The sequence below is a fragment of the Eptatretus burgeri genome, chromosome 9 (genome assembly GCF_056783735.1).
Source record: "Eptatretus burgeri isolate ZD-2024b chromosome 9, Ebu_testis_v1, whole genome shotgun sequence".
Classification (NCBI taxonomy): Eukaryota; Metazoa; Chordata; class Myxini; order Myxiniformes; family Myxinidae; genus Eptatretus; species Eptatretus burgeri.
In genome coordinates this window covers 103,346,182-103,360,514 of record NC_140969.1, presented here as the reverse complement: position 1 = coordinate 103,360,514, position 14,333 = coordinate 103,346,182, and the positions used below count along the sequence as shown (strand labels likewise).

General features: G+C 44.5%; 2 protein-coding genes across 3 annotated transcripts; both read left to right on the top strand.

Moving 5' to 3' along the window:
• Window positions 1–1,009: 1,009 nt before the first annotated feature.
• On the top strand, window positions 1,010–11,625 carry LOC147020794 (ubiquitin carboxyl-terminal hydrolase 17-like protein 5). The gene is made up of 10 exons (XM_085893813.1): window positions 1,010–1,097; window positions 1,220–1,270; window positions 1,530–1,725; window positions 9,361–9,428; window positions 10,062–10,132; window positions 10,322–10,404; window positions 10,609–10,720; window positions 10,957–11,097; window positions 11,242–11,295; window positions 11,506–11,625. Exons 1-10 carry the CDS (start codon window positions 1,010–1,012, stop codon window positions 11,623–11,625), a joined length of 984 nt encoding a protein of 327 aa, XP_085749939.1.
• On the top strand, window positions 10,958–14,303 carry LOC147020793 (uncharacterized). Of its 2 annotated transcripts, none has more exons than XR_015061963.1 (4): window positions 10,958–11,933; window positions 12,073–12,318; window positions 12,504–13,209; window positions 13,774–14,303. XR_015061963.1 is itself a non-coding variant. In XM_085896425.1 (4 exons), exons 1-4 carry the CDS (start codon window positions 11,785–11,787, stop codon window positions 13,780–13,782), a joined length of 660 nt encoding a protein of 219 aa, XP_085752551.1. In that variant the 5' UTR covers window positions 10,958–11,784; the 3' UTR covers window positions 13,783–14,303. The 2 variants fall into 2 exon arrangements, 1 of the variants encoding a protein (XP_085752551.1); XM_085896425.1 differs by having other exon boundaries at window positions 12,954–13,209.
• The last annotated feature ends 30 nt before the right edge of the window (window positions 14,304–14,333 follow it).

Sequence of the window (14,333 nt, the reverse complement as noted above, 5' to 3'; positions counted from 1 at the left end):
TCATGATCGTTACTGGATCAAGATCATGATTGTTACTGGATCAAGATTATGATTGTTACTGGATCAAGATCATGATTGCTACTGGATCAAGATCATGATCGTTACTGGATCAAGATTATGATTGTTACTGGATCAAGATCATGATTGTTACTGGATTAAAATTGTGATCGTTACTGGATCAAGATCATGATTGTTACTGGATCAAGATTATGATTGTTACTGGATCAAGATCATGATTGTTACTGGATCAAGATCATGATTGTTACTGGATCAAGATCATGATTGTTACTGGATCAAGATCATGATCGTTACTGGATCAAGATCATGATTGTTACTGGATCAAGATCATGATTGTTACTGGATCAAGATCGTGATCGATCGTTACTGGATCAAGATCATGATTGTTACTGGATCAAGATTATGATTGTTACTGATCAAGATCGTTACTGGATCAAGATCATGATTGTAACTGGATCAAGATTATGATTGTTACTGGATCAAGATCATTACTGATCGTTACTGGATCTGATTGTTACTGGATCACTGATATCGATTACTACTGATCAAATAATGATTGTTACTGGATCAAGATTATGATTGTTACTGGATCACGATTATGATCGTTATTGAGATATTTATTATTTGTTTTCTTGTGTATTTATTTATTTATTTGTTTTCTTGTGTATTAATTTATTTGTTTTCTTGTGTATTTATTTATTTATTTGTTTTCTTGTGTATTTATTTATTTGTTTTCTTGTGTATTTATTTGTTTGTTTATTTATTTATTTGTTTTCTTGTGTATTAATTTTTTATTTGTTTTCTTGTGTATTTATTTATTTATTTGTTTTCTTGTGTATTTATTTATTTGTTTTCTTGTGTATTTATTTATTTTCTTGTGTATTTATTTATTTGTTTATTTATTTGTTTTCTTGTGTATTTATTTGTTTATTTATTTATTTTATACCTCAGTAACCCTTTATCTCTGTTTTCCATTCCTGCAGAATCAGCGATGAGGCAGAACGTGAATGTTGAGAGGGTGCTGAACGCGTCTCTCAACAGTGACAAGACCCCCCATTGCGAACCAAACACCACCAAATGTGGGTTTTCCTTTTGGCTTTCTGGATCTACACCGGTGTGTTGTTGAACTCGTACCGTGATATCATGGAGTTGATGCCAAATATATGTATATGACACCATATTTGGGTTTTGCTTCCTGCAGATGACGATCACAATGGGAGACATGTTCCCACACCTGACCATCACACAACAGGTGAGCTCTCCTTGGAGTGGCGAAGAAGTCGAGGCATTGGGGCAGGTTTGAAGAACGGTGGTAACACTTGTTTTTTGAACGCCACGCTCCAATGCCTGACGTACACAGCACCCTTGGTGAACCACCTGCTGTCAGGGAGTCATGGCGATGATGGTGTGTACCTCGCCCTGTTCATCTATATCTTCACTTAGTTTCTCTACCCTACAACCATGATCATTCAGTGGCATGATCATTAAGTTTTTGTTTTTATCACGTGCAGGTGAGCACACTTCATCATGCACATTGTGTACGATGCGCCAACACATCATCAAGGCGATGTCAGACACAAGGGCACCGTTCCTTCCATGGCCCTTCATTTCACGGCTCCAAAGTGAGTACAATGTGCCCGACGAGAGTGAAACACCATCATTAACGGTGTTTGGTGGAGTTATCATCGTATACTGCAGTACAAGCTCGTGTGCACCGGAAAGAAACGTCACAGGGAGATTCATTGATGCATGAATAATGATCCACACATCCTGATCGACAACAACTCCATCATAGTCCCCTATACTCACCACCAAGACCCCTCCATCCTGGGAGTTGTTTGACCGTTTTTAGATTGCAGGTTTACAAATGTATCATTCTGAGGGTGTGAGAACGAAAAAAATGAAACCGATCCTTTTCCCGCCTTTTCCCACAAATCCTTGTGGGTGTAAAGTTTGGAATATTTTTCACTCCATGTTTTTAGTTTACTGGTAAATACCCACTCCCCTCGGAGGGAATTCTGTTGTTCGTGAAAGATCTCGCACAATGTTCGTGTACAGCCCCTCCTTAATTATAAATATTATACTTGTGTCCCCCTTCCCCCTCCATAAAATTATATTTGTGCTCCCTCCCCCTTCATAAAATTATACTTGTGCCCCCTTCCCGCTCCATATAAATTATACTTGTGCCCCCTCCCCCTCCATAATTATGCTGTGCCCCCCTCCCCTCTTTATTGCAAATTCTGGTTGCCACCACTTCCCCCTCCAAGATTCTGTTTCTAAATGAATGCCTTGTACACCCCCCCCCCCCGGGAAAGGTTAAAGGTTAAACGTTCCTGGTGGAGCTTTTCCTGAATCATTGACGTCACACTTGGAGAACAGGACTTTGATGCTCTCGGACTCGACCTCCACGATCGTGGCATTTCAGGGTTTTCATTTTTCAATTTTAAACCTGTTTCAGCCAAATGGACAAACAGTGATATAAATGTTATTGCAAAGTGATCAATTACATGTTAATTTATGTAATATTCCCATTAACATGCGAGTCGTACATTTCAACAACTCTCTGTGCACACAAGGCAGCTCCGTACAATGGTTACCCGAACATCGTCCTGAGAATGGAAGAAACTTTCTTTCAAAGAAACTATTTCATTGACACCTGTGATTTTAAAAACAAATACACATTTATATTCGGTTGTGGAACATAACACTTTGGAGAAAACATCATGCTATCTCGACGTATGTTGAAGGAGCCATGCATGCGTCCGGTGTGTGCTGTGTGTGTGCGAGTTCGACCCGTTGGTGGGACAGTTCAGCTGACTGTGACCACAAATTCTATATTTTACACTTTAGAACCCCCTATAATTTACACTTTAGAACACTTTAAAATTTACACTTTAGAACCCTCTATAATTTACACTTTAGAACCCTCAATAATTTACACTTGAGAACCCTCTATAATTTACACTTTAGAACCCTTTAAAATTTACACTTTAGAACCCTCTAAAATTTACACTTTAGAACCCTCTATAATTTACACTTTGGAACCCTCAAGAATTTACACTTGAGAACCCTCTATAATTTACACTTTAAAACCCTTTTAAAATTTACACTTTCGAACCCTCTATAATTTATACTTTGGAACCCTCTATATTTTACACTTTAGAACCCACAAGAATTTACACTTTATAATTTACACTTTAGAACCCTCTATAATTTACACTTTAGAACCCTCTATAATTTACACTTTATAATTTACACTTGAGAACCATCTATAATTTACACTTTAGAACCCTCTATAATTTACACTTTAGATCCCTCTATAATTTACACTTTAGAACCCTCTATAATTTACACTTTAGAACCCTTTAAAATTTACACTTTAGAACCCTCTATAATTTACACTTGAGAACCCTCTATAATTTACACTTTAGAACCCTCTATAATTTACACTTTAGAACCCTCTATAATTTACACTTTAGAACCCTCTATAATTTACACTTCAGAACCCTCTATAATTTACACTTTAGAACCCTTTATAAGTTACACTTTATAATCCTGTAGAATTATCCACCAATCATCCATCATCGATCATCCGTCCATGAAGTTTTGTGTCCGTGATATTTACAAAACCGTTGAACTTCCATATTGTAGATATCTGTTCCTCAGGACATTATCCCAACGTGATGAGATCATGGCTGTGATTGGCTGATTTTTGTTGCCCTGGAAACCATCTCAGTAACTTGGCTTGTGCACGTGATGTTTCAAAAGCAGTTCAAGATTTAGCTTTCATTCCATAACGATCGATTCCTCATACCACCCAAAAGATGGGGGACCGAGAGTATTAGCTCCTTGTTTCTCTTAAAATTGTGATGGGTTTCTGTGAAGTCAGTGATCACTTGATTGGGCAACAGTGAGCCTTACGTATTCCACTGTTTCGACGTGGGAATGCCCATTTGCTTTTCTGAATGAGAGGAGGTTGAGAGTAAAGATGTAACAGCTTTGGAAGGGGGAGGTTGAGGATCTGGGGCTGAGGGGGGGGGGGGTGGCAGTGAATGAAGAGGAGACAGAGTTGGCAGGGGGAGGTTGAGGTTTTTTTATTGAGTTGTCACAAGTGTGTGTGTGTGTGTGTGTGTGTGTGTGTGTGTGTGTGTGTGTGTGTGTGTGTGTGTGTGTGTGTGTGTGTGTGTGTGTGTGTGTGTGTGTGTGTGTGTGTGTGTTCTCCTTGCACAGTTTTAATTCACAGATTACTTTGATTTTATGATAAATGGATTTTAAGATAATTTCGATTGTTGTTTGGAGAGATTGTTGTTTGAATGGTTGCAGGTATTGCACAACATTTTGTTCAAGGTAATCAGGAAGACGCGCACGAGTTCCTCGGGTTTCTCTTGGATGCCATGCAGCGAGATGATACGTGAGAGCTTCACATCCTCTTCCTTTTCTATCCATTCTGTTTTATGTTTTATCTACTTCTATGAACCTAAACTTTGCCAGGTTCATGATTCCACAGCTGGGAGATCTCAATGTGATCCATTGTGTTTTCCTCTCCCTTTTCATGGACATATCTCGTGTTTATCATTCACGCTGCGAGGTCACCACCATTTTGTCACCTTTGCTTTATGAATAAAGTCAGCACAGCGATGTTTAGTTTGATACAAATATTTTCGTGACTTCCAGAGATGGGGGACGTGGGAGGGGTGGGGGTGGGGGGGGCAGTGTGGGGTCAATTGTCCCTCCTGCCTTTTGGAAGGGTGGGGGTTAGGGTAGAAAGTGCCTCATGACACGAACCCCCAAACAGGTCTGAGGACATGGTTGAACGAACAGAGAGTGAAAGATGTTTGTAAAATACATCATATCCTTTGACTACCAATAGTTTTATCATCACACCTCTTTCAGAACCTTGATGAAGCAAAACTCACAAATTTCTCAAAAGGATTCGCTGATTCCACTTTGTCCTGGATTTAATCCATTTTCACTGTGATAACACACCTTTCGTATCCTGACAGTGAACGACGCCACCTGACAACCCCACAGCCGCCATCGAGTTAGTAGGATAATGAGAGTGCCTTGTGGTACACTACCACGAATTGATATGATTGATAATTCCCAATATGGTGAGTAATTAATATAATCTTAATGAACATGGGTGTGATCATTTTTTGGGACCTTTAGGTGTGAAACAGCTCCTGGAGCACTTCCCTTTTGATCGTGAGTGTCACGATCCATGTTTCATTTGTTCACCACATTCTAGTTCAATTCGAGACCTCCATTTCTTCTTGAATTTGTAACTTGCTCTTTATCTCCAGATATTTATCTTCCACCCTTAATCAATCAAGGGAAGGAAATGTTTGTTGTTGTTTTTTGGGAAGTGTTTTAGGTCCCATAAAACTATACTGGGTAGCCCTGCAAGTAATGAATCAGACAAGACAATATGGGAATGATCGACGGAGAACTGTCGATAGTGGAGGAGTTAAGATGTTAAAAGTACTAGAGTAGTTGTGGGTTGGAGGGTGGAGAGGGAGGATATGATGGTCAGGGTGCACACATACATGATAAGTAATGAGAAGGGAGTACAAAGACAGACTAATACTGATATAGACTATGTGAGAGTGGAGAGGGAAGGACAGAGTGACCAGTCAGGGTTGAGCTCGTGGTGGATTTTTTTGTCAGGTCTTCCCTTTCCAGAGAGGGACAACAAGGCCCCTCTTCCAGTCAGTTGTGATGACGCCTGTGTTCTCGGCAGAGCACAAAACTGCATGCAACGACACGAGTGCAGCATTTCCACCAGCCTTGAGAAGTTCGGCATGGATGCCACAAATCGCTGGAGCTTTGCCCCGTTTCAACTGGTCACGCAGCCTGTGTTTCCACAAGCGAAGGTGGACCACAGTTGATTCGTGGGTCAGCAACAGGGATTGTAACACCCTTGACGTCCAACTCGACAGCTGGGGGATCAGCCTGGTACAACAGCTCAAAGTAACCGGCCCAGCGGGCCTTCACTTCAGACTCCTCTGTCAAGAGCCTACCACTCTCTGCTCGAACTGCAGTGCTCTGAGGGATGGGCTTGGATGAACGTAATGCGCGAATTCCCCTGTAAGCGTTACGAGAATCACCTGTCCACAGGTGATGCTCTACCCCCTCACAGATTCCTCGCACATAGGCCTCCTTGTCCACCCTCAGTGCACGTACAGTTTTACGCCTCAGCTCCCTGAACAGCTCAGCTCTGCCATTCAGCCTGGCCCTGCGACTCTGGCCAATGGTATCCAGTGTCCCTTGAGACAAAATTCTTCTTTGCCCTGCGGTGAGTTCCAAGACATCCACCGGCAACATCAAGGACCGTGGTCTTAAAGGCGCTCCACAACTCTTCAGGACCCCCCAAAGCACCCAGACCCCCCAACTGTCCACTCAGCCTGTTCGCAAACTCCTCAGCTACTCTCTCATCCCTGAGCTTGGCAACATCCAGCCTAGGCTGGGATGGTACCATTCTCCAGGATTTAAGGTGCAGCTTTAGAGTTGCTACAACAAGCCTGTGGTCAGTATTGAGGAACTGAGCACTCCGGTAGACCCTGCAGTTCCGGATCATCCTCCAACGACCGTCAATGAGGACATGGTCAATCTCCTTTGCCACACCGCCAGCGTTGGAATACCAAGTCCAGCGATGAGCTTGTGGGCGCTGAAACCATGAACCAACCACCCTAAGTCCATGACTTCTTGCAAAGTCAAGGAACTTAGTGCTATTCTGGTTCATAGTTCCTGACCCATGGGGACCAACACACACCTCATAACCATCCCTATCAGTTCCAGTCGATGCAGTGAAATCCCCCAAGACTAGAAGTGTATCTCGTCTGGGGCACTGATCAACCACAGACTCGAGCGTGGCGTAGAATGCATCCTTCACGGTGAGATCACTTACTCGGAGCATAAACAGAGACCAGGGAAATGACACCTAAGGAGTGACGAATCCTTAATTTCAAAATACGCTCGTTGACCGGTGTTACCTCAATTATCATTGGGGTCAGCTTATTGGACACAGCTACAGCAACTCCTTGGGTATGGTAACCATCAGAGCAACCAGACCAATAGTAGGTGTAACCACCCACCATTATCTCGCCGCAATCCGGTCTCCGAACCTCAGAGAGAGCTGCAATCCCGATGTCCAAACGCTTGAGCTCAGATGATAACAGAGACAGGTGATCATCCTCTCTTAGGGATAGGACATTCCAGGCACCCACCCGAAGGGACCGCCTCAGGTTAACCCAAGGAGACCGCCGTCTGGTGGACGACACCTCAGCACCACTCCGACACACTCTCCCGCAATCTGACCCAGGGATGTTACCCCGTGGTTTCCCTCCTATCAAAGATTGGGGGTCCCGAAGGCTTTGCCCCAATCCCGTCATCCGGTGAGCTGCCTTGCGAAGGGAAGCTGCACAGGAGGTACTCCCACGGAGTGGGTTTTCAGATTTTTTTGCGTTTTTGCGTTTTGCGGAATGAAGCGTTTTACGGTGGCTGGAGTGCAAATCCTGCCACCAACCTCCTAATAAGAAGTAACCCAACTGCAGGAGGACGTCTGCAGACACAGTTGGGCACTAGATATGGATGGCCGTGGGCTCACAAGGAGCTCCTCCGCCCTTTGATAGGTTTTGTTTTGAATCCTGCTGGGTGTCCATATCCAAACACCCTCCTCACCAGAAAACCTGGTGGGGGAGACGGTTTAGTCGCCGACAACCCGAACTTGGAACAGATTAGTACAGGTTTACATGGTACCTGTAGCAGGTCACAGATCGAACCTGACCTGATCGAACCTGATCGAACCTGATCGCCAAGACTGCAACAACTACCGAGGGGTGACGCTGCTCTCAGTGCCGGGCAAGGTCTTTGCTCGGATAATTCTCGATAGGGTTCGCCACCATCTGCTTGAGCACCAGCGTCCAGAGCAGTCAGGCTTTACACCAAAGAGGTCAACGATTGACCGTATCCTTGCCCTTCGTGTCCTCAACGAACGCAGACGAGAGTTTCGGCAGGGGCTGCTTGCAGCCTATGTTGATCTCTGTAAAGTGTTCGATTCAGTGAATCGGGATGTCCTCTGGAGGATTCTTGGTCTTCGTGGGGTGCCACCAAAACTGATCGATCTGATGTCTGAACTCTACTCTGGTTCTGAGAGTGCTGTGAAGTGTGGTGGTACCACCTCTGACTTATTTCCAGTTGTTACTGGAGTTCGTCAGGGATGTGTACTTGCCCCCACACTTTTCAGCACTTGTATGGACTGGATTCTAGGGAGGATGTCAGAGAGATCAAGTTGCGTTGCATCGTTTGGGAATATCAAGATCTCGGACCTTGATTTTGCAGACGATGCAGTCATCTTTGCGGAGACTTTAGACATCCTTTTGGGGGCCCTCGAGGTGCTGAATGAAGAGTCGGAGCCGCTAGGATTACGGGTTTCTTGAGTCAAAACTAAGATCCAGGCTTTCGGTGACATCTTGGATGCTGCTGTCCTGTCTGTGTCTGTTTGTGGTGAGGATGTTGAGGTCGTGGAGAGATTCACTTACCTTGGCAGTGACATTCATGTCTCTGCTGGCTGCGAGTCAGAGGTCAATAGACGTCTGGGTCGGGCCTGGGGAGTCATGGATTCACTGGATCATGGGGTGTGGCGCTGCCGGTACCTGTGCGGGAGGACGAAAGTCCGAGTCTTCAGGTCCTTGGTACTTCCAGTCTTGCTCTATGGGTGCGAGACTTGGACTCTGACCAAGGATCTGAGACGGAGACTTAATTCCTTTGGTACCAGGTGTCTTTGGAGAATCCTTGGCTATCGCTGGTCGGATTTTGTGTCCAACGAGCGGTTGCTGAGAGAGACTCGGATGAGATTTGTTACCTGCATAGTCCGTGAGCGTCAGTTGCGGCTGTATGGACATCTGGCTTGTTTTTCTGACGCTGATCCTGCTCACCAGATTCTCTCAGCGAGTGGGTCTCATGAGTGGAGGAGGCCAGTGGGCCGACCACGTGCCTCATGGTTGCAGCAGGTTGACCACCATCTCAAGGAGATGGGGATGGGCCTGGCATCTGCCTGGGGGTTGGCCAGACGGAGGCCCCTGGAGTACCGACGGAAAGTGGACGCAGCGACGTGCTGTTCTGGCACATGCTCCCATACCTGACCTGACCTCGTGGTGGATCCTGATGTGGTGGCACAATGTTTGCTTTTTGAGATTGATTGCTAACTTCATCCCCATCCCCAGGGATAAAACTCAATAAACACGAATACTCACTGGTGAGTACGTAACCAGCTACACTCAGACCCCAAACTCAGTGAGTTCATGATTTACTGTTTGTACATTCATCTTTTGTACTTCACAGCCTCTGTCAGCATTGCTGTTCGTCCAAGGTGATCAGTCGGACATTTGAAGGGAACCTCCAAACACAAGGTGAGTCCATCACAATGAGTGGATCAAACGTCTTGCGGCCTTCTGTGACCAACTGATCATGCACACATGAGCACCCTGTAATGGTAAATACCACATTGGGTACCTGTACAGTATGGCCGCTTTTATTTGATTGGAAGGGGATCACATAACACAGGTTTTATTGTGTGCCACATTATTTATTTGTTCAGTTTTGATGAACTCCATCTTGGTTGTGCTTTAATCCGTTGAACACATTTGAATCACTCTCAGTGAACCTGCCAATCTCTTGGTTCGAATTCCACTCCACGTGTGTGTGTGTGTGTGTGTGTGTGTGTGTGTGTGTGTGTGTGTGTGTGTGTGTGTGTGTGTGTGTGTGTGTGTGTGTGTGTGTGTGTGTGTGTGTGTGTGTGTGTGTGTGCGCGTGTGTGTGTGTGTGTTCTCATGTTAGTTAAGGACTAGTTGATGCCTATAATATATATTTTGTATCTTTTGACAATGATAAATGGGTTTTTAATCCCATAAGGTACAAACTGAAACTCCTTGACTATGAGGTCGAACCAGTGTGTTGATGCACAAGTGTAGGCTCATGGAAGAGTGAAACAACAGTTATCACATTCTCTGTGTTGTGGTAACCATTGTCCGTTTCTCCATCAGTTGAGTGTTTCACTTGCCATCACAAGTCGAACAGGAACGAGCCGATGAGGGACGTTCTCCTCGATATTGAGGTTGGGATTCAGTTTTTTATAAAATATTTTTTCCGTTTCGTTTTACTCGCCGTGACGTGACCTGGTGCAGGTAGACAAATGTAAGTGATAAACTAAATAAATCTGGTGGTGGGGGGTGTGCTCGAACTTCACAATAATGATCGTGTGCTGATTCCATGACCTTTGACCTATTACCCTGTCCTTCCACAGAATTTTTCCGGTATCGAGGAGTCCCTTCAGCATTTTTCAAGGAGAGACGACCTGTTTGGAGACAATGCTTATTTCTGTGAACGGTGGGTGCACCTTTCGTCTGTTGTTCCAAATGTTGATCTGCATTGTGCAGGGAAAGATCTTTATAACAATGGAAACGTTTCTCAAAGTTATCTGTCTCTTAAAAAACAACTTTTCTGGTGACTGATCACCACGTGACCAGAACCCCCAGTGTTGTTTATATATCTCATGATCACGTTTGATGGGATTGTGGTGATGATTTCCAGGTGCAACTCAAAGAGACCTGCCACAATGGCTACCACAATTTACGACCCACCAAACGTCCTCACCTTCACACTGAAGAGGTTTTCCTGTGTCACTGGGGGAAAGATCTCAAAGGTACGTTTGTCCTTATCTGGAACACCTGTACACCAGGACACTTACACGATCGGATGTGATTTTTGTTTCTGATCCAAGACCTCATCAGGCACCATTCCACAAGGTGCTCACTACGTCACCAATTTCACCTCTAAAATGCTCGATACACCTGGTTAGAATTCAGCAATGACTTTCTGATTTGGACTGAATTGGTGTTTGAACTTTTGACCTCCAATGACGTGATTATTTATCCACAGAACTTCCCATATGTTGAAAAGCTGAATCTTCGTCCCCACATGTCACAACCAGACGGGCCTCCAATATACTACTTCCTTTATGCTGTTCTCGTCCATCATGGGAAAAGAAGTTGTAAAGGTCACTATTTCAGTTTTGTCAAGGTGAGTGATCCACGTGAGACCATTATCTGCTGCGTGACCTTGTTGTGTCCAATAGGATGTACAGCAGCCCTCCAGGCCGAGGGGAACATGTTCTTCAGGTTACGTGATTGAATCACATTTTGATTATCCATTGTGACCATCCAGATGGAACCTCAGTTCATGAGTCTATTGAGTGAACAATGGACAACATTTGATCAGGTCATGAGGAACATTATTAGTTGTTGAGTGTCCAGTCCGTTCTTGGTTTTATCCATCATAGATGTAAAATGGCGTGAAACCAGGCGATCTCATCCTACGTACGATCCTTCACAGAAGGGTAGGTGCCGCCAAAACATCATCTCTTGTGTCAGTAAAACAATGGGTGGTTTTAATTTACCTTGCCAATCGGTGTGGAAATGTGGAGTTCAGACTGAGTATCGACACAATGACTCGCCCAATGTAATGAAGTTCCAAATCCCTGACAATGGTACAGGCCTCACACTCTTGCTCTTTGTAAAAGATAAGCTTTACGTTTCTGCTCTGCAGTGACATTGAGACTTATCAACTTTGCCAAGCCATTGTCACGACCACCACAAACTACAAATATGAAAGGAGTGAATTGTTCTTCGATATGTTGAGCTTTTGTCACAATGCAGGGATGATATTTGATGCACTTCCCCACAGGTGAGTCACGGCACCTGGTTTAAAATGAATGATGCATTCGTGAACAAGGTGAACGTGACCGAGGTGATGCACCAACAGGCTTATCTCCTGTTCTATGTGCGGTCACCTGATGGTCTTGATGGGAATACAGGTACAGAAGGGCAGAATTCAGAAGATGTGAAGCTCCCAACGAGGTATGTGAGTGTGTAAATCATCTCTCGCAATAATTTATTTATATTATTTGTTTTTAATTCCCGTCTCTGTGAGCTGATGTTTCCATGTATCAGTTTCCTTTTTCCGTAAGCCTGCCTTGGTCCACATGTCTTTCAACAGTATCAAGCAAACAAAGACCCTTCCACGCATCAAGATCAAGATCAGGAGAAAGCATTTACCAACACTCCCAAGTGTGTGCCAACACCATGCCAACCCCATACCAAGGGTACAGAAAGATCTGAACGGCACCAGCACTACTTGTAAAAACAAAAGGAAAAGAAAAGAGACACATGATGGAGGAGAGGCCAAGAGGTTGTGTCGTGGAGATGCCAATGTGGGACGTGGTGACGTTTCTTGCCAAGAGCTGTGAGTCCCCTTTCTAACTCCATCACTTTGTGCAATATCATGATATCGGAGCATTATGGGAGGAAGTGCAGGAACTCCCTTGTATTTGTTAATCCTGTAAATATTGATATATCTGTGGATGTACATTTGCATATTAACATGGAAGGATGACAACTTGATGAAGGGTCCATTCGTTTCGGATGCAGTACATGCCTGCTGGGTTACATCATTGCTCGAAGCATGGCTGTTGGTTCGAGCAGGAACTTGTCAATGGTCCAGTGTACCGGTGAGAGCTCACGGACACTTTGTGGTGGACACCATGGGATCTTTAACCTCCACCAACTGATGCAAACGAAGGGGTTAATGAATACCTTCGTCAGCAGTTGCTGGTGATCAGAAGATTCGGTTTCCGCTTACTCTCCACCTCTGCTGTTTATGACTCACTTTATTCCTCCTACCCAACACTTCAACACCATCTTAAGGACGGACACGTTCCTCTCGGGGACACTGAACATTTTGACTTTGTAGAGGGAAGATGGCTGGACGAGGTGTGACTCGCTTGGGACTTTAAGATGTGGGGCATCATGGGGCGAGGGGGGTCATGATTTCATCACAAATGGAAGTGACCTTCAACATTCCGTTTCCCTCCTACCAAGGTCTCCATTGGAAATCGCTCCCCAAGAGCCACAGCGGGAGAAGGGCAGCAAAAGGAAGAGAGAGTGTGAGGATGAGGACGAGGAGGAATTGTGGGAGCAGAAGAGTACAAAGAAAAGAGAAAGGAAGAATAATACACTGAGAGGGACCACACACACTGGCGATGGGTCCGGTGAATGCAGTCAAGATGAAGAACGAGGAACGAATGGAAGGTTGTGCCGAGTTCCCCTTCACCTGTCGGCACAACTCGAACACCAGGTGTGCTCCTTCATCAAATATCGTTTGTTGAGCCTCCCCCTTGCTTGGGGAAGGCTTGTTGCTGTTGTCAGGTTTGTTTCCGCAATTATCGTCCCCTATTTTTAATTGGAACCACAAGTTTCTTCAACCCCTCGGAGTAGTAAACCCCCATTTAGAAAGTTATTATGATCATTATTTTCTTCCTGCACTCCTTACACTCGAAATTCCCGAACCGTATCAATTACCGAGCTGGATATCGGAGCCCGCTGGAACTTTCGCAATGAAATTTTACATCAATAATGTGAATGTGAAGTCGGTGGGGTTGATATCATGTCTTTTGATGTTGACCTAAATTTTAAGGTCATGACCTAATGGTAGTAATTTTAATATTTTTTTACATAACTCGACGATAGTTCAGCCGATAGGAATGAAATTTCCCTCCGCAGCGAGCTTCGATCAAGCAGTATTCGTTCTCATTGTCCATCATACCTTTCCGGGTATCATTCCATCAGTCTGGGCTCTGACAGATAGTCACATGGTTTTGAGCCTTGTATTGATAGTTGTGGTTGCCTCACCTCATTGCAGCTCACCTGACCTGGCATTTCTACCTTGGCGTGGTGGCAGATTGAGGCTGTTTTACAACAGAGCTTCTTTCCTGTCGGGATACAGTGGAGATGCTCGACAAAGCCATCAATGCCTCCTCCACCAAGACTGTATCCTCATGGATTGGTTCACAGGACATGACGTCACTTTTTAAATTTCAATTGTTTTTTGAAATGTTTAAGCCTGCACATCCATCAACAATTATTTTAATGTTTTTTTTCTTCACATCTTTCTTCTTGTGAACGACCAATATGGATTGCGCTAAAGTTTCATGTCGAGGTTCTGCAGCCATGTCGCTGCCTCAGGTGTGAGTTGGTGGAGAGCTAATCTGCAATCTTTCTCTTTGCAGCCTTTTTGTCATCCTCGTGATGAGTTTCCCGGAGTATGGCTATGTCAATGTTGTAGTCCTTCAGGATGTTGGCGAGGATCTCACAATTAGGAAATGTCAGCCCCTCAACAATGAGTTGGGGGATGTGGAGGAGGGACCTACTGGTCTAGTTGTGGTCCATGGCTTTTGACCTTGAAAAGGACTTCATTTAGTG

What these genes read in the sequence shown, in the direction of transcription:
- LOC147020793 (XM_085896425.1), top strand. Translation starts at nt 11,785, where the DNA reads ATGAATGATGCATTCGTGAACAAGGTGAACGTGACCGAGGTGATGCAC. An exon ending in GATGTGAAGCTCCCAACGAG is followed by an intron (nt 11,934 to 12,072) that starts GTATGTGAGTGT and finishes GTCTTTCAACAG; the next exon opens with TATCAAGCAAACAAAGACCC. An exon ending in GACGTTTCTTGCCAAGAGCT is followed by an intron (nt 12,319 to 12,953) that starts GTGAGTCCCCTT and finishes CCTCCTACCAAG; the next exon opens with GTCTCCATTGGAAATCGCTC.
- LOC147020794 (XM_085893813.1), top strand. Translation starts at nt 1,010, where the DNA reads ATGAGGCAGAACGTGAATGTTGAGAGGGTGCTGAACGCGTCTCTCAAC. An exon ending in CGAACCAAACACCACCAAAT is followed by an intron (nt 1,098 to 1,219) that starts GTGGGTTTTCCT and finishes TGCTTCCTGCAG; the next exon opens with ATGACGATCACAATGGGAGA. An exon ending in AGGGAACCTCCAAACACAAG is followed by an intron (nt 9,429 to 10,061) that starts GTGAGTCCATCA and finishes TTTCTCCATCAG; the next exon opens with TTGAGTGTTTCACTTGCCAT.